The sequence below is a fragment of the Macrobrachium nipponense genome, chromosome 33 (genome assembly GCF_015104395.2).
Source record: "Macrobrachium nipponense isolate FS-2020 chromosome 33, ASM1510439v2, whole genome shotgun sequence".
NCBI classification, from domain to species: Eukaryota; Metazoa; Arthropoda; class Malacostraca; order Decapoda; family Palaemonidae; genus Macrobrachium; species Macrobrachium nipponense.
In genome coordinates, this window is record NC_087219.1 from 33,589,114 (window position 1) to 33,607,795 (window position 18,682).

An 18,682-nucleotide genomic window follows, 5' to 3' on the forward strand; every position below is an offset into this window, starting at 1 on the left:
CAATAGGAATGTACTTACGGTGTAGCTGGAATTACAGCCGTTGAATCTTGAACAAGGTGGTTAGGCAGTAACTACTGTGAGGCAGGCTAGCCTGCCCGGATGTAAACTCTCCACTTTGCTTTCGGCCGTCTTCCGATGAAGATGTGTGTTTGTGAGCTCCGGCTGACTGTCGTTGATCTTTTTTCCCAGTGGGATCCTTTTGGTTTATTTTTTGTATTTTAAATAATTATGCATATACAGTGGGCCCCCCATATTCATGTTCTCCTGATTCGCGGACTCACACATTTGCGGATTTCTCTCGGGAACGTCTCCACGCATTATTCACGGATTTCTCTCGGGAACGTTTCCCCGCATTATTTGCGGAAAATTCGCGCATTCGCGGTATTTTTTCTATGAGAAATATCCACAAATTCCTGGTTTTTTTGATCAATTTCATCATAAAATGCACTTTATATGATAAAACTATTAAAAAAACCTACTATGAAAATTTTTAGTGGTTTTTCTTGAGTTTTAACTAACAAAATAGGGTGGTTTTAGCATTTTTATAGGGGTTCCAAACATTTGCGGGTTCTAACTATTCCAGGGGGGTCTGGTACGCATCCCCCACGAATACAGGGGGACCACTGTACGGTGTTTGATATTAATACTAAACAAAGGTTTGTCCTTGTTTTTCAATTAATATACAAACCCACTTTTGTGATAGCCTTTGTAACAGCCCTCTACTTGTGTTACGAGTCGGCGGCTAAGGTATGCTAACATATTGCGTATTTACATTCTTTCACCCTTTAACACTGGCTCAGACCTGCATGAGGACGAGATATGTATTTAACATGAGGATGAGACATGTATTTAACGTAAGTGATATTGATCCTGTAACGGGACATGTATTCACCTGGAAATTACGCTTATGGTTGGGAATTACCATGGGAACTTCAAACGTTTGTCCGTGTTTTGTTGTTATGGTAATTTCTCTTCTCCTTCTTCCTTTCACTTACTATTTGAAGCAGGTAGAAGGATGGGCATACGGTGTTGATGTTGGGGGATCTCCTCTCACTCCCGAGGGCGGTGCCCTTGGATGCGTGAGGAGTATCCTCATTACTTTAATATTTTTTCCTTATTTTGCAGACTAGTGGTGATTGTTTTCAGCAGTATTGGTTGGATGCTCTTCGTATTGGTTATCCTAACTTTGGAATTGTACATATGACTCGTAGCATGTTGCGTACCGATCCTCGAGTGTGTGTATTGATCCCCTGCTGATAATCATATTCATCACCACTACTACCCGGGATTTATGTCACTGGACGAAGCTGTCGCGCTGCCCTGTGAGGTTTTTCTACTCCTGATGGTAGAAGTCTGGCAGAATTCGGAGGAACCGAAGAGGAAGAGAGCTCGTCAAGTGTCGTCATCCTCCTCTTTGAGATCATAGCTTCATGCCTCCCCCCCTTCGACTTTTAAGGCTTTGCCGTAAAAGAGAAGGTGGTCTCCCCCCCTAAGAAGTCTCGTCAAGGGACTTCTAAGGGTCTGTCTCGCTCTGGAGAGACAGGTGGGTCTTCCGCTGGTCCTCCTGTTCCTCTGGGAACGGGGACCATGGAGGAGGTACCATCCACCGCTGGTATCTCCTCTTCCAGTTCCGAAGGTTCCACTTCTGGACCGGGAACCGTCTCGGCCGCTCGCTTGCGAGCGTTACTGAGTGTACGGTCACCTATGGGTGACCGTGCAGCCAGGGTCCAGACTGCTGAGTACGCTCACCGTGTCAGGACCCAGGCATGGAGCGGAAGATGGTAGGAGTCGCTCGGGTGACTCTCGCCAGATCAGCGATCGCTCTCGCACCGATCGTCCGGTGCCCAGGGTTGACGTGATGTTCCTGCGGGTCCATGCACGCAGAGACCGGTGGAGGCGGGCCATCCAGCCCTCTTTTAGTTAATCCTTTTCTTTCAGAGAGGTTTTGGCCTCAACGAGGACTTGGAAGAGTCGGAGGACGGTAACAGCTGTCACCTGTCAGGTACACGCTCAGCCCCACCCAGACGACGGTCGCATTTGCGCGACTGACCAGTCTCGGGGGTGGCAGACGCTTCACTTGCCAGGTAAGAGTTTCGTAGCCCTCCTCGAGGAAACGTTCTCTCCACTGCTGCTCCCGCAGGTCCCTCCGGACGGGTGCAGTTGGGCCGTATTGCTACCACAACTGCCCCAACTCCGTCCTGGATGGAGGACCTGTCGGTTGTCCTGAGGAACTGGCGAAGAGGAAGGTGTCGCTGTCGTCTTCTGCCGCCTCTTCCCCTTCGACTTCAGAGGCCCCCCCATCCGAAGAAGAAGAAGGTAGCCTCCTCTCCTAAGAAGTCTCACTCAGAGACCTCTAAGGGTCTGTCCAGCTCAGGTGGGACAGTTGGGGCCTACTGGTCCTCCTGTTCCTTCGGGAAGGGGGCCCGTCTCTCCTTCCGCAAGGAAGAAGACGGGGACTGGAGGGGTACCGGCTAACACCGGTACCTCCTCTCCTGGCACCAGAGGTTCTGCCTTGGCGCCAGGGGACCGTCTCGGTCGCTCGTTCGCGAGAGGTAACAAGTGTACGGTCGCTCGCAGCCGATCCTGCTCACCGCCTGGACCCAGGCACGGAGCAGAAGACTGGTGGCAGTCGCTCAGGCGACTCCCGCCAGGCCAGCGATTGCTCTCGCAGCGATCTGCCGGTTTCCAGGGTCGACATGACGTTCCCACCAGACCATTCACGTAGCAAGGCTGAGAAGAGGCCCCCCCCTCCCCCCGGCCACCAGGTCCAGCCTCGCCTGGACCTGGCTAAGCCTCGCCTGGACCTGGTTCAGCCTCGCCTGGACTGGGTCCAGCTTTGCCTGGACCTGGTTCGGCCTCACCTGGGTGCGTCGAGAGGACGGTGCCCGCTCTCACCGCGTTAGTGGACACTACCAGTCACCCGACCGTCGCTCCCACCAGGTCCGGACGGCTCCCACAACTGGTAGCAGCTCCCCTAACGCACGAGACCGACGCTACTGTCCTTGGTCCAGTGCTTCTCCGGAAGGAGACCGCTGGTCCAGACCTGCAGCTCGATCACAACCGTGGTTGGTGATCGCCTGCAGTCCTCCCAGCCTACCAGTTTCGCTGGTAGGCAGGGGAGGAGCGCTCGTAGTAGCTCTCCTGACGCAAGAGACTGACGCTCTGTCCTTGGTCCAGTGTTTCTCCACAAGAAGACTGTTGGTCCAGACCGGCAGCTCAGTCGTCACCATGGGTTGGTAATCGCCTACACTCCTCCCAGCCTACCGGTTCTGCTGGTAGGCAGGGGAGGAGCGTTCATAGCAGCTCCCCTGACGCAAAAGACTGACGCTCTGTTCCTTGGTCCAGCACTTCTCCGCAAGAAGACCGCTGGTCCAGACCTGCAGCTCAATCGCCACCATGGGTTGGTGATCGCCTGCAGTCCTCCCAGCCTACTGGTTCTGCTAGTAGGCAGGGTAGGAGTGTCAGGTCTCCCTCACCTGTCCCTTCAACCTCCTCAGGCTACACCGGGAGGAACGAAGGGAACAGGAGTGACCGTGATGAATGCACTTCTTAAGGTCCGGCCACGAGCCTGGTTCGGTCTTGGGACCAACAGATCCTCGCTCAAGAGGTTGGAGGAGATCGTGGGGGGCTAGCGAGGACAAATGACGTTTCCCAGACTCTTGGAGTGACCATCACCGCCATTCACATGACGGTCCTGCTGAACCACGCACGCAGAGACCGTGGTGGGCTCCCCCTTCGATCCTCTGGAGAGGTTTCGACCTTGACGAGGACTGGGACGCGTCGGAGGACGGTATCGGCTCTCTCCTGTCAGGTGCTCGCTCAGCCCCACCCAGACGACGATCACGGTGGCGGCAGACATTTAACCTATAGTACGAGTTTGTAACTCTCCTCAGGAAAACATTTTCCTAGACTCTGAGCGGCCAGTGCGGTGATGGCTGCCTGTACTTGCTTCTCCGACTGCTAGTTCCGCTGGGAAGGCAACCAAGTGTCCAATCTTCCTCCCCCATTCCCTCTATCCCTATGGCTGAGACGGGAAGGGGAGGGATACTGTAGAGCATTCTCCGTAGGATTCCATGTCGGGGACTGCGTTCCTGGTGGGGACCTTTGGGTCCTACCGGACGGAAGTCCCCGTCGTTGAGGAAGGATCTTGCCCTATCCTCAATTTCATCAGGAATCGGGAGGACCACCACCCGATGATCGTCTGACGATTCAGTGAGGGTTTCGCTGAGCACTTAGAATTCTTTGGAGTTTCTAGCACTCTCCGAGTGATCTGCAAACACTTGGGCGAAACCACGGTCCAGAGTGGGCGAGATGAGAATCCCAGATAATTGTTACTGCGATAATCGGGAATCTCGCCGAATGCTCAAATTCCTGGAATTTCTAGCGTTAGAGAGAAGCACTGCTTCTGAAAGAAGAATATCTCGGGAGGGGCTCAGCCTGGCTGGACCTGACGGTCCGTCACCTCAGTAAGAGGCCAACCCTGTTATCACTGTAGAAGTCTTTCTTTTGCAAAAGTTCACCTACGCTCTCTTCATTAGAGAATGAAGGGGGTCGGCTTTCATTCCTTATTCTTGTTCCTCGAATGGAAGAGAATTTAGGATGGAGGTCTCTGTACAAGAACCTACAAATATACTATGTATATTTCCCTCGCGACATGCTTCTGTTATCAGTTGAATTGTCCAAGGTGTAGGCACATACCGTAGTTAACTCTACGGGTTGTGACCGAGACGAATAGTATCTTCGTAATTGAACTTCAACTCGGGACTGCCCTGCAACCTCCCAGGAGTTACCAGTTTCGATTTTGAGATACTTGTGGTATTGTTACAAACAACACCACAGCGTTTGCATTCACCGAAATCTGTTTCAATTAAATGCGAATGCTCGAGAGTATTTTTTTGCGCTCGATGGTTCTACCGAACGCATTCCTTCTTGGAATGGATTACCTGGCAACTCAGGATGATGAGTGAGCAAGAGCTAGCGGTGTATGAGCTGCCAGCCAGCCCTGCCTGCCACTGCCGCAGCCCAGTACCAGCTGGCTCTCCAAGATAGTACGGTCGGATATTGTCTCTCTCCTCTGCGATGATTGACTACCGAACCGAATCTCTGCCAAGCAATCATAGACTTAGGTCTCTGGTTGGCTGGAATTCTCGCATACGTGGATGGCCATCTCTACTGCATCGCCTTTGACGTTGCGAGAATTTTCCGACAGATATCTCACTAGACTCGCTATCATCTTTGTTTACCGCACGGTAAATGAAGTCTGTAGCCTAGTCTCCCGCTGCATTGCACCTGCCGCAGCAATAACGTGGAATAATTTCTTCAGACATCTGAGTTTGTCTTTTAAATATATCTCGTATTCGTAGGTGTGCAATTGTTCATTGTCCATCCCGAATTGTAGATGTATAACGGAAGACATCGCCTGTTCTCCGCCCTGCCAGCTCTACTTCCAAGTATATAGATGTCCTCCTTGAATCTTGAGAGTTAACCTCTCTCAATTTAGCTGTGAAGACGTAGGTCTGCATTCACCTATCACCTTCGTCTTCAACAACACATAGTATTGTTTCTCCTTAGTTGAGATTCAACTACTATGAGAACTTCTGTCTTGCTATCAGGGACCTCGGTCTCTGGAAGGCAATTGACTTTCGTCTGTTGAGTACATGCCTTGAGAGAATCATCATCTCGCCTTCCAGCATCGGTGGCAACAGATAGGCTATTTGTATGATCTTATAGGCTATTTGTATGATCTCTCGCCATAACCCCTCAAAAGGTGAAGGTCACATGACTACGCCTCGGATAAGTATCGACACCCACCATGGAGTGTCGGTGTCTTTATCCATTGTGGAGATGATGAAACCTGTGAGAGACTTCGCCGCAGTGGGATACGAGACCGTGAGAAACTTCGTTGCATGGGATACGAGACCACGAGAGACTTTGCTGCAGATGGATAGACCAGTAGTGGGTACTGGACATCACTCCGAAGAATATGTCGGACAGGAAGATGGATACGTCATTGTGACCAGATCTTTCTTTCCCTTCGGGACTGCCCACAGGTCCTTGGAACCTCATTTCTCTGGACCAGTGGTGGATGCTTGCAAGATGTGTTTGCTTACCCAGCTCCATCAAGAGGACAAGTTGCATCTCGTCCATGGTGTGCAGTTGTAGAGGTAAGAAGGATGCGAGAGTGACTGGCTCTCCCCCCTTCCACGCCTCATCCTCCATTCCTCGTCCTTCGGGATGAGGATAGGACTCAAACTCACACTGGCTGGTCGGACGATTGATGCGGTAAGCTTACACATTGGGCATCCTGCAAACCCTTCCCAGAACTTTGCATTAATGTCTCCGACACCAAATATTCTTCACAGCCCTTTTTCAGATGGTCACGATCTCTCACTCATTTCGAAAAGGCCCAGAAGTCTGACTTGATCATTTAGCTCCTATACTCCGATCAAGTTGTCAGAGGCAGCAGGGCACTCCTCCTCGCTCTTATGACCAGGAGGAGTAGCCTAGGTGCGCAGAACTCCAGTCAGTTCTAGAGGCTCACTCAGATTCCTCCCACCAATCAGTGAGTCTTCCTATTGTTAAAGGACCGAGGGTTTGTATTACATGTTGGAACAAATCACAGTTTGTCGTAAATTGTATTTTTCTTAACTATACAAACCTGAGGTTGTTTAACAGATATGCCCACCTCATGCCACCCCTCAATCTGAACCTGGGCCGAAAGGCAAAGTGGAGTGTTTACATCCGATTAGGCTAGCCTGCCTCACGGTAGTTACTGCCTAACCACCTTGTTCAAGATTCAACGGCCATAATTCCAGCTACACCGTAAGTACATTCCTATTGTTAAAGGACCTCAGGTTTATATAGTTAGGGAAAATACAATTTTATACATTCAACTTCCCTGCCAGATATATACTTAGCTATAGACTCCGTCGTCTCCGACAGAATTTCAAATTTCGCGGCACACGCTACCGGTAGGTCAGGTGATCTACCGCCCTGCCCTGGGTGGCAGGACTAGGAACCATTCCCGTTTTCTAATCAGAATTCTTCTGTCGCCCGGACCATCAACATTGTTGTTGGTTCCTCTCGATTGGTTTTTCTTTTTTCACCGGCAATTGATCTTCTTGACCGACTTTTGGTGACGTATCTGGAGTGTGCATTGCAATAGGCTTTTGTGGACTGTTTTGTGGACTTGATTGGTTTTGGAATTTTCTTTAATAATGTCTGACTCTGGAATGGTTGTGAGACGTTGTGTGAATGTAGGCTGTAAGGTGAGGTTGCCGAAAGCTTCGGTAGACCCTCACACGGTAAATGCAAGGGTTCAGGGAGTATGAATGTTCTTTTACTAATTGACTTGTAAGGGAATGTAGAGAACTTGAGTGAGAACGAATGGAAGAATCTAACTAATTTTTTAAAAAAGTTAGAGAAAGAGTGAGGAAGGCTTCTTATAGAAGTTTAAGTAGTTCTAGATCTGAACTAATTCCTAGCTTGGGATCTTCCCCAAGGGTAAGTATTGCTACTTCTCCTTCCATTGCAGCCCCTTCTCCTATTGCAGAACCTGTAGATCCAGCAAAAGAACTTGCGGATCTAAAAGCAGCCTTCAAGATGATGGAAAACAAAATGGCTGCCATACAAGGTAAGGCTAGTGATTATTCAGTGGACAGTGATATGAGTGTCCCCAGTGTAGTGGAGGGGGCATCTGGTCGGCTCAGCAACGCTCCTAGGTCTAGACCTCTTCCAAGCTCACATGCCAGAGGAAAGGAATGTCGAAAACCGAAAGGAGGTTGTGGAGAATCCCCACCGATCAGGTGTCCCTTCGGCGGTTTCTGTGACACCCCAGAACTGCCAAGGATCGCTATTGTAAAAGCGTCCTGCGTGAGTGTTTTTCGTCGTCGGGATCTTCATCTCCGAGACGTGATTGGAGAGATTCAGATCGATCTCGGCCACTCAAGAGGAGTTGGAAGGCTCCGACTATTGATTCGAGCCCAGAAAACTTCCCTGAGGAGTCTCCCTTGGGAGTGAAGAAGGCAAGAAGAGCCATTCTTTCAACCAGAGTGAGAAGGAGGCAGGAGGTGGAGGCTATGGACTCCTCCCCTCCTCCTTCCCCTCCTCCCGAAGAGGATAAAGAGGAGGCTACGAAGAGATTCATGATGGCGATGCAAGAGCAGATTTCGTCTTTTGTAGGAGTTCTGTCAAAGGAGCCTCCTAGAAGGAAAGACTCTTCCCTTCCGATCAAAAGATCCTCCAGACGTATGGAGGTATCTGCCGCCAGGATCGATACTCCTACTCGAGGTGAGGTTTCCTGTACGAACCTGGATGAACCGATCAGACGTCTGGCACCGGCCAGGAGTGAGGAGTCACCCAGGAGGCAGGAGCCAAGAGCCAGGAGTGAGGAGTCAACCAGGAGGCAGGAGCCCAGAGCCAGGAGTGTGGAGGCATCCAGGCAGGAGGCAGGAACCAGGAGGCAAGAGCCAGGAGGCAAGAGGCAGGAGTCAGGAGTCAAGAGGCAGGAGCCAGGAGCCAAGAGGCAGGAGTCAGGAGTCAGGAGTCAGGAGTCAGGAGGCAGGAGCCAGGAGTCCGGAGTCCGGAGTCAGGAGGCAGGAGTCCGGAGTCAGGAGGCAGGAGTCAGGAGCCAGGAGGCAGGAGTCAGGAGGCAAGAGTCAAGAGCCAGGAGGCAGGAGTCGGAGACTCGTTCCTGGAGTTTATGACTCTTCTCCAAATAGGAGCTCCTCTCCTTCAGAGCATAGGAGGTCTTGGAAGGACTCTCCCTCCAAACGTGAACTTTCTCCTTCGTCTGATCGAGGGTTAGACGAGTTGTCTGATGACGAACCTCCTGCTAATGAGGGACTATCGAGTTATAAAGTCTTAGCCTCATTATTGCTTCAAGAATTTGGAGATTCTCTTAGTCCGGCGGCTCCTCCTTCTCCTCGTTCTCTCTTTTCGAGCTCGGCTACGGCAAAATCTTCGGCCTTTTTGATGAAGCCTGCTATATCGATGAAGAAGGCACTCCATTCTTTAGATTCTTGGATGGACAAGAAGAAGGAGTTAGGAAAGACGGTATTCTGCATGCCTCCTTCCAAACTACATGGAAAGAGAGGTATTTGGTATGAGGAGAGACTATGGGTCTTTCTCTACCTGCCTCTGCAGATGCGGACTTTTCCAATTTAGTGGAGGCCTCTAGACGTCACTCCTTAGGATCGGTCAGAGCGACATGGAGCACTTCAGAGTTGAACCACTTTCTAAAGGGACTTTTTGTCACTTTAGAGGTGTTCAACTTTCTTGATTGGTCACTCGGAGTTCTGGCCAACAAATCTAAAGATCCGGAGTTTCTTAAAAACCCAGAGATTCTCCATAGCGTCCTGTCTTGCATGGACAAGGCAGTACAGGACGGTTCGGGTGAAGTGGCTTCCCTTTTGGTGCTGGTCTCCTGAAAAAGAGATCAGTATATGGATCCCTATTATCGAAAGGGGTTTCTCCGAGCCAGAGGACTGCTTTATTGTTCGCCCCTCTATCGGATCATCTGTTTCCTTCTCAGTTAGTGAAGGATATATCTCGCTCGCTAACTGAGAAAGCGACACAAGACCTACTAACACAAACGTCCAAGAAAGGACGCCCTGTAGTGTCGACGATTAAGATGGACTCTCGTCCTCCTCAGCAGCCTTTCGTGGAGGTACAGCGGCTCGTCCCCCTGCCAGAAAGAAGAGCTCTGATAAGAGAGGAAGGTCTTCCTTTAGGCCCTTCAAGAAATCCAAGTGACTTGTTGCTCCTTCAAGCACCAGTGGGCGCCAGACTCCTGAACTTTGCAGGAGTATGGGCAAAAAAAGGGGAGCCGACCCTTGGTCAGTGTCGGTCCTAAAGAAGGGATATGTAATCCCCTTCGACAACAGCCCTCCCCTAACATCTACGCCTCGGGAACTGTCAGCGAGGTACAGAGACCCGGTAATGAGAAAGACTCTCCTTCAAATGGTGGAACAAATGTGGGAAAAAGAGGCCATCGAACTTGTGCAGGATCCACACTCCCCGGGATTTTACAATCGCCTTTTTCTAGTACCAAAGGCATCGGGGGGGTGGAGACCAGTTCTGGACGTAAGCGCTCTGAATCGCTTTGTTCAGAAAAAGAAGTTTCGCATGGAAACGTCCGCCTCAGTAATGTCGGCTCTTCGTCCAGGAGATTGGATGGTCCTCTGGACTTGCAAGACGCATATTTCCACGTTCCCATTCACCATTTGTCAAAGAAATATCTTCGTTTTGTAATAGGAGACAAGATCTTTCAGTTCAGGGCTCTGTGCTTCGGTCTGTCTACAGCTCCGCAAGTATTCACCAACCTGATGGCGAATGTGGCAAGATGGCTTCACCTAGAGGGAATAAACATCTCCTCTACTTGGACGACTGGCTGATCAGGGCCAAGTCGGAGATTCAGTGCTTGGAGGACTTATCAGTAACAAGGAACATGATAGATTCGCTGGGATTGCTCGTCAACCTCGAGAAGTCACAGCTGATCCCCAGCCAGAACTTGGTCTATCTGGGGATTCAGATGGATTCTCGGAGTTTTCGAGTATATCCTTCGCGAGAAAGAATCACTCGAGGTTTGTCGAGAATCTCGAGCTTCTTAGAGAGAAAGAACAGTTCAGCGAGGGATTACCTGAGCCTTTCCGGTTTGACACCCTGTCCTCACTAGAAAAGTTCTTCTCTCTGGGGAGACTTCACCTTCGCCCTCTTCAGTTTTTCCTCAAAGAGGTGTGGAGTTGGAAGACGGGACAACTCTCGGACATCTTCCAACTTCCACAAGAGGTAAGAGATCATTTGAAGTGGTGGATCCCTCCTCTTCAAAAGAACGAGGGCGTATCGCTTGCCCTGCAAGAACCCAGACCAAGTGTTATATACCGACGCTTCGGAGTCGGGGATGGGGAGCGACGCTAGGAGCAAGGGAGTGTCAGGACCCCTGGACAAAGGAACAGGTGTCCTGGCACATCAATTGCAAGGAACTAGTGGCCATACACCTAGCCTTAAAGTTCTTCGAAGAGATAGTCAGAGGCGGGGTGATACAGATAAACTCGGACAACACCACGGCTCTGGCTTACATAGCAAGCAAGGAGGCACGCACTCTTTCTCCCTCTATCAGTTAACAAGACACCTGTTAACCTGGACGGAAGAAAGAGGCATAACTCTCCTCACAAGGTTTGTTCAAGGGATCAAGAATGTGAGAGCGGACAGACTGAGCAGGAGGAATCAGGTCCTTCCCACAGAATGGACTCTACACGAAGAAAGTGTGTCGAAGTCTTTGGTCCCTGTGGGGGAGACCTCACATAGACCTGTTTTGCGACGTTCCTTTCCAAAGAATAGAGATATTTTGCTCTCTAGTGGAAGATCCGAGAGCCTTCGCAATAGACGTGTTTCTCCTGGATTGGTCGGGTGTGGACGCATACGCCTTTCCCCCGTTCAAGATCCTGGGGGGAAGTGCTCAGGAAGTTCGTAGCTTCGAAGAGCACGAAGTTGACGCTCATAGCCCCATTTTGGCCAGCCCAGGAATGGTTCACGGAGGTACTGGAGTGGATAGTGGACTTCCCCAGATCGCTTCCAAACAGACCAGATCTACTCAGACAACCCCACTTCGAGAGGTTTCATCACAACCTCCCAGGTCTCGCTCTGACTGCCTTTCGACTATCGAAAGACTTGTCAGAGCGAGGGGCTTTTCTCGCAAGGCTGCGGGCTCTATCGCTAGAGCCCGCAGAGCTTCGACGAGAAGAGTATACCAATCAAAGTGGGAAGTCTTTAGGAGGTGGTGTAAGGGTCAGAAGCTGTCCTCCTCCAGTACCTCTATAGTGAATATTGCCGATTTCCTCCTCTTTCTGAGAGAGGAATCACACCTATCTGTCTCAACAATAAAGGGATACAGAAGCATGCTGTCTTCAGTATTTAGGAATCGAGGCCTAGACATTGCAAGCAACAAAGATCTACACGATCTAATTAGATCTTTTGAGACTTCAAAGGCAGCTACTCCTAGAACACCTAGTTGGAATCTAGACGTGGTCCTAAAATTCCTTTCATCGGATAAATTCGAGCCTTTACATCTGGCTTCCTTCCGCGACGTCACTAGGAAATGCTTGTTCCTGGTGGCTCTTGCACAAGGCCAAGAGGACGAGCGAATTGCACGCTCTGGATTCCACGGTGGGGTTCAAAGGAGATGCTGCCATCTTGTTCTTTCCAGACAATGGTTTCCTGGCAAAGAACGAAAAACCCGTCAAAACCGTGGCCCAGAAGTTTTGAGGTAAAAGGCCTATCTAACCTAGTAGGCAGAGAGATAGAGAGGTCTCTCTGTCCAGTGAGAGCTCTTAAATATTATTTAGACAGGAAGAGACAGATGGGAGCTTGTCAACAAGGTCTTTGGTGTGCGGTGAAGAACCCCAAAAGACTCATGTCAAGAACGCCTTGGCTTTCTTTGTGAGAACGTTATTACGGACGCTCACAAGAACTGCTCGGAGGAATCCTTCGGTCTTCTAAAAAGTCAAGACCCATGAAGTGAGGGCAGTAGCAACGTCTTTGGCGTTCCAAAAGAATATGTCTCTAAAAAATATCATTGAGACTACATATTGGAGGTGCAATTCAGTGTTTGCATCTCATTATCTGAAGGATGGTGAGAGTGACCTATGAGAAGTGCTTCTCGCTAGGTCCTTTTGTATCAGCAGATACAGTGCTGGGTCTTGGAGCAAAGACTGATCCTTAATTTTGTGTTTTTATCGTACATAAACCCTCTTGTCAGATATGTGCTTGGTTTCTATTAGCAAGCTCACTAATGTCGCACGGAGCATAGTGTCATTGCTGGTAGGGGATCAAGGGTATGTATGGCTAGTAGGGAGTACAAAATTTTTTTTTTTTGGATATTTTTTTTTGTAAATGAAAGTGTATTTATGTTTCGAGTTTTTGGTTGTTTGTAAGGAGTTCGGGGATAACTCCTTACAATCTTTTAGAAACTACATGGATGTTAGGATCAGGTGATCGGGATCGGTTTTGTGCTCCTTGAACAAGGTGTATTGTCATGTTAGTGGAATAGCACCCAATGACAAAGGCCTTTAGGCTCTGCCGAGTAATGTAAGGATTACCCCATGGCAGACCCACAAGAAACTCTTAGCCATAGATCAATATCTCGCTGAGGCTCTTGAGGCTGAGCAGACTCCAAGGCAGTAGCCGCGAAGTCTTCAGCCTAATAAGGTAGGAACCAAGGTTTATTAATACCTACAACATATGTTGTTTACCTGTCTATTTCAGTAGTTAGCTGTCTCTTACCCACCACCAATGGGTGCTAATCAGCTAAGTATATATCTGGCAGGGAAGTTGAATGTATAAAAATGATATTGTCCATGTTACAATAAGAAAGTTTTATAACATACTTTTACCTGACAGATATATACGATTAATGGCCCACCCAGCCTCCCCGCAGGAGACAGGTGGAAGAGAAGAATTCTGATTAGAAAACGGGAATGGTTCCTAGTCCTGCCACCCAGGGCAGGGCGGTAGATCACCTGACCTACCGGTAGCGTGTGCCGCGAAATTTGAAATTCTGTCGGAGACGACGGAGTCTATAGCTAAGTATATATCTGTCAGGTAAGTATGTATAAAACTTTATTGTAACATGACTATCATTTTACGACAAATTGTGATTTTTATGTTACTGGAAAGGACATTCAGGACATAGTGCTTAAAATGCTTATTACAGTTTAAGATTTTTTATTTTCATTTGTTACTTGCATTATTTTGTTTAACAGGTACATTAAGACTACCCCCATAGCTAGGATTATATGCTAGATAGGAATTTTTAAAATGTGTCCACATCTAAGGAAAAATATGCACAAGATAACTTTTGTTTTTACCCTTTATGGAACAGCCGCCTTCAAAACCTGCTGAGCAAGAGCCTGCTCCCCAAGTTAATCGTACTTCTTTGCGTCAGCAGCCGCGAAGACAGCGTCGTCCTGTCAAACAGTATCACCAGCAGCAGCAAGAGCAGCAAGCTCAGGCTGCACAACAAAAATTACAGAGACAGAGAGCGCGACAAGAGCAGCAAAAAGCTCAGCAACAACAGAAACTACTACAAAAGCAGGCCTTGCAGCAGCAGAAAAAACTACAACAAGCCCAACAGCGAGGGGTCAAGCGTAAAGAAAGTGATGTTCAGTTAGTTGCAGAAGTCAAGGTGCAAAAGACAGTACGGGGAGAGGTTGGGGGTGCTGGAACATTAAAGCATCGAAAGCGGGTATGTACATGTTATGATACGTACAAAGAAAATTGCTTTCTAATTGTTTATTTTTTACATCCTCTAATTGTTTATTTTTTTACTTCCTCTCCCTTAAGTAAGAATAGATAAAGAAAAGTTGTCTGAGGCAGGAGTCTCAAAATTTTGTAAGGCTAATAGAATTTTTGGTTTTTATCACATGACATTAAATGATGGTTGTGTGGTTCTACATGTGTACTTTTAAACAATAGAAAGTGCACTATATTAGGCAGACATTCATGATCAATTTCTTCATGGAAAGTTCCTAAAGGTATGGCTCCATTTTATTTCTAGATTCCTGATAAAGACATTGAGATTAGATTTGTTTGGGATCCAGCCACGGTCATTGCTGAGCGAGTGGGTGTAGAAGAATGGGCAGCGCGCAATACAATCTCTATGTTTGATCAAGAAAACACACTTCCATTTATTGCAAGATACAGGAAGGACAAAACTGGGAATATGGAAGTAGAAAAATTGCGAGAGATACAGAATTGTTACTCACAGTTAAAGTAAGTACTGTTTGCTTCTGTAATGTATTTGTAAAAGCAGTTGTTGATGTACTGTACTGTATTGTGTTTGTCTACAGCTAAAAAACCTATTATTTTTTTTTAACTTATGTTACAACTGTTCGTTGCCACTTTATTAATTGGGAATAAAGCATCCAGTAAAACAAAAACCTGAGTATGCTGAGGTTTATGACTTTGACCATATGTAGTTAATTTCTGGTGATAGAAGTTCACTCTCGACATGGTTTGGAAGTCACGTAAAGTCGTTGGTCCCGTTGCTGAGTAAAACCACTGGTTCGATGCAACGTAAAAACACCATACAAACAAACAAACAAACAAACAAACAAACAAACATGTAGCTAATAAAAGTTCTTGACAGCTGTCCTTTGCCTCAAGCTGCATTATTTCTTGCATCATACGTAGGTATCTCTACCCTCTTGATCATGTCCTTGTGAGTCACATTCAAACTGCAGTTATTTTGCTTTTCATCATCTACCTTCGGTCTCTTCCCACCCAGCTGTCCAGCATCTTGAACATTCCTTGGACTACTTAAAAAAAATTCCTTTGGTCAAACCATATGAAGTATGTAAGTGTTGCTCAGTTTTAGGAACTGATTTATAAGACAGTGATGATGAAAATAGTAACACCTGTATGCCCATGAATTATTAATAGCAAATCTATCTGTAATTTCTGCATAGGTGAGTGAGTGTCCAGCTATAAAGCTTACAAACTGTTTTGAAAATCCTTTAATTCGGTGGCTTTCTTTCAGACATGTGCAGGAAAGGGTAGTCAAAATTTTAAAGAATGACAACAAAAAGTTACCAGAAGAGAGAAAAGCTTCTCTTTTATGTGCTACAACCATGCATGAAGTAGAGCATCTGGTAAGTATCTTAATCATGCTGTTAAGGCTTTATAATTTTAGAACACTTTCACAATCCTATAACCTGTAATCTTTTGGGCCAGTTAGAAAAGAATTTTTAGTTTCACTTAGAATATCAAATGCCATACTTGTATGTAAGAAATTTATTAGACTTTTAAAATGTTAAAATATTTGAAACTCACCGTAACGACCAATTTAATGGTAGTAATCAGCAAATCTCCTTTCCTTTATCCCTTTCCCATCTCACCAGAAAGTTCAATGAAGCTAATGTCATCATCCAGAGCAACCTACTTTTTAAGTCTTGAAGTATCATCAAACATAATGAAGACACTCACAGTTATCACTTCATACACATAATACAATAACACACTATTAGTTCACTTCACCATGCAAACATTCAGCTTTCATTTGAAAATTCACAAAATACTCAAGTGTCCTAAAGAGCAGGCAGTTACTGTCTTACCATTGCTGGAAGCAGACTGATGAAATTGCACATGGCTTGCATACACATTTTTCAAAAATTGCAATCAGGGAGATCATTGCAGCAAATGTTGATTGTCTTGTGGTGTGAAGAAACTGAGCAAGGGAGCTGAATGTGTTGACACTTGCTTTACCGAGGTATAATTATGAAAAGAATTTTGTAATTGAAACTGTAGAAAAACAAAACAGATGCACTGTATTGTGAGATGCAATAAAGAAAAGAATTTTTGTTAGAAAATGAATACATTTTTGCTACCTATTAACATTTCGAAAATTGTCGTTGAAAATTTGATGTCTATCAAAACAGCTTTCAGTTAATCAAACATCTACCATTTAAAACCTTTGTCTTTATATGTAAAGTTTTGAACAACAAATAAGGAACTGTTTTGAAAGATGCAGTTACAAAAGGAGATAAAGATACCAGCAGTTACAAAAGGAGATAAAGATACCACTGCTTCAATATATCCAACTGAAGGATCATGGAATAGATATAGATAATAGTATAAGACAAGACTCTCAGTATATTTATAAGCAAGTGAGAATAAGTTATACAAAGTACTGAAAAAATGAAGTTGGCAGAAAGTTTTTAATAAGAAATTAAACGTTATAGTGATATTATAGACAATGTTTAAAAAATATCCACAATTATATATAAAAATATATTTCTGTGTAAAAATATAAAACATTTTTATATATTTTTATATATAATTGTGGATATTTTTTAAACAATTTGTTATCATGGAATTGTGAATTTCTTAACAACATTATAGACAATATCGCAGACTGGATCTTAAAAACACACTGCTCTTTGGTACTAAGCTGCTCATGCATATAAATAGGCTGCCACAAAAGGAGAATCAAGCTGAAGACAAAATAATGTTGATAAATCTTCCACGTAAAAGACAATTAGTTCTTTTTCATTTTTGACACTGCAGCTACTTTTTGAGAATGGTTATACTCTTACAAAAATAGGTTAATTACTGCCATACGTACTGTTGTTTTACATACTTTAATTTATTTTCACTTTTAATATATATATATATATATATATATACAGGCAGTCCCCGGGTTACGACGGGGGTTCCGTTCTTGGCGCGTCGTAAGCCGAAAATCGTCGTAAGCCGGAACGACACTTGGAAATATGCCTTAAACTAAGAAAAAGTTAGAGACCTTACCTGTGTGACATGCAAGTAGATTGCATGAGGTGTAGTAGTGGTTTATTCCAATGGCAAAGGATGGTTCTTGAAGGTATAATTCTTTTATTAAACTCTTGTGACACTAAAAAGCACAATGTACACTACACTTAATCCTTAGGGTATACACTAAACACTGTCCACTGTATACGTATACACATGCATTGCACACTTTGTTAGATCCTTGATACACTAAAATCCCAGTCTGGTAGCTCTGGAAGGTAAAAGTATAACACAATTAGTACAAAATACTACACAAAGTCCTGAATACAATATGTAAATTATAGATATCAAGAGTAAAAGAGTTAATGTATGTTAATTAATTCCTTACTTTGAGTATATCAAGAGTAAAAAGTTAATGTATGTGAATTAATTCCTTACCTTTAGTTTAAAGTTGTCTTTCAATATAACCTGGATGGACAAAGTCTTATGTGGCCCCATAGCCCTACATCATTCAGGGGGTTTCTGGAATGTACAAAAATATTAGTATGTCAGTAAGTACTCTATGCATAGTTAAGTTACATACAGTAATATGCACCATACAGTGGTTTAATATCACATATATAACATGTATAAAACTTAGTTAATGTATGTTAATTAATTCCTTACCTTTAGTTTAAAGTTCTCAGTCAATGTAACCCTGGATGGACAAAGTCTTTTATAGTGGGCCCCATAGCCTACATCATTCAGGGGGTTCTGGAATGTACAAAAGATAATTTTGTCAGTAAGTACTCTATGCATAGTAAGTTCATACAGTAATATGCACCATACAGTGGTTAATATCAACATATATAACATGTATAAAACTTAGTTAATGTATGTTCAATTAATTCCTTACCTTGTTTAGTTTAAGTTCTCAGTCAATGTAACCCTGGATGGGACAAAGTCTTATGTGGCCCCATAGCCTACATCATTCAGGGGTTCTGGAATGTTACAAAAGATAATTTTGTCAGTAAGTACTCTATGCATAGTAAGTTACACCATACAGTAAATATGCACCATACAGTGGTTTTAATAAAAAAATTGTAATGATTGGTCGACACCCCCTGTTTCAGCAGGAGGAGTGTACAAAAGTTAATTTTTTGTATGTAATTCCATGAGGGACCTTGATCCACGTATCCCATTGTATTCCAGATCTTGGTCACTTAATGTCTGTTTCACTATATGTACTATGTATAATTCCTTACCTTTAGTACAGTAGTACACCTAGTTTACATTGTCGTTCTATGTTTTATGTAGTACCCTGGACAAAGTTTTATGTGGGCCCCATAGCCTGCATCATGGAGGGGGTCCTGGTTTTCTGGAATGTACCAAAAAGTATCAAGTTAAGTCATGTTATGTATGTTAGTATTACATACAGTAA

The 18,682-nt window shown here is 45.5% G+C and overlaps 1 protein-coding gene across 1 annotated transcript in view; it reads left to right on the plus strand.

Annotated features, from left to right (window-relative positions):
* LOC135203078 (S1 RNA-binding domain-containing protein 1-like) overlaps positions 1-18,682 on the plus strand; it is a 139,846-nt gene that overhangs the window by 15,771 nt on the left and 105,393 nt on the right. The window contains 3 exon segments of the mRNA XM_064232690.1: positions 13,880-14,242; positions 14,555-14,769; positions 15,536-15,647. Of these exon segments, the coding sequence (XP_064088760.1) occupies positions 13,880-14,242; positions 14,555-14,769; positions 15,536-15,647 (690 nt within the window).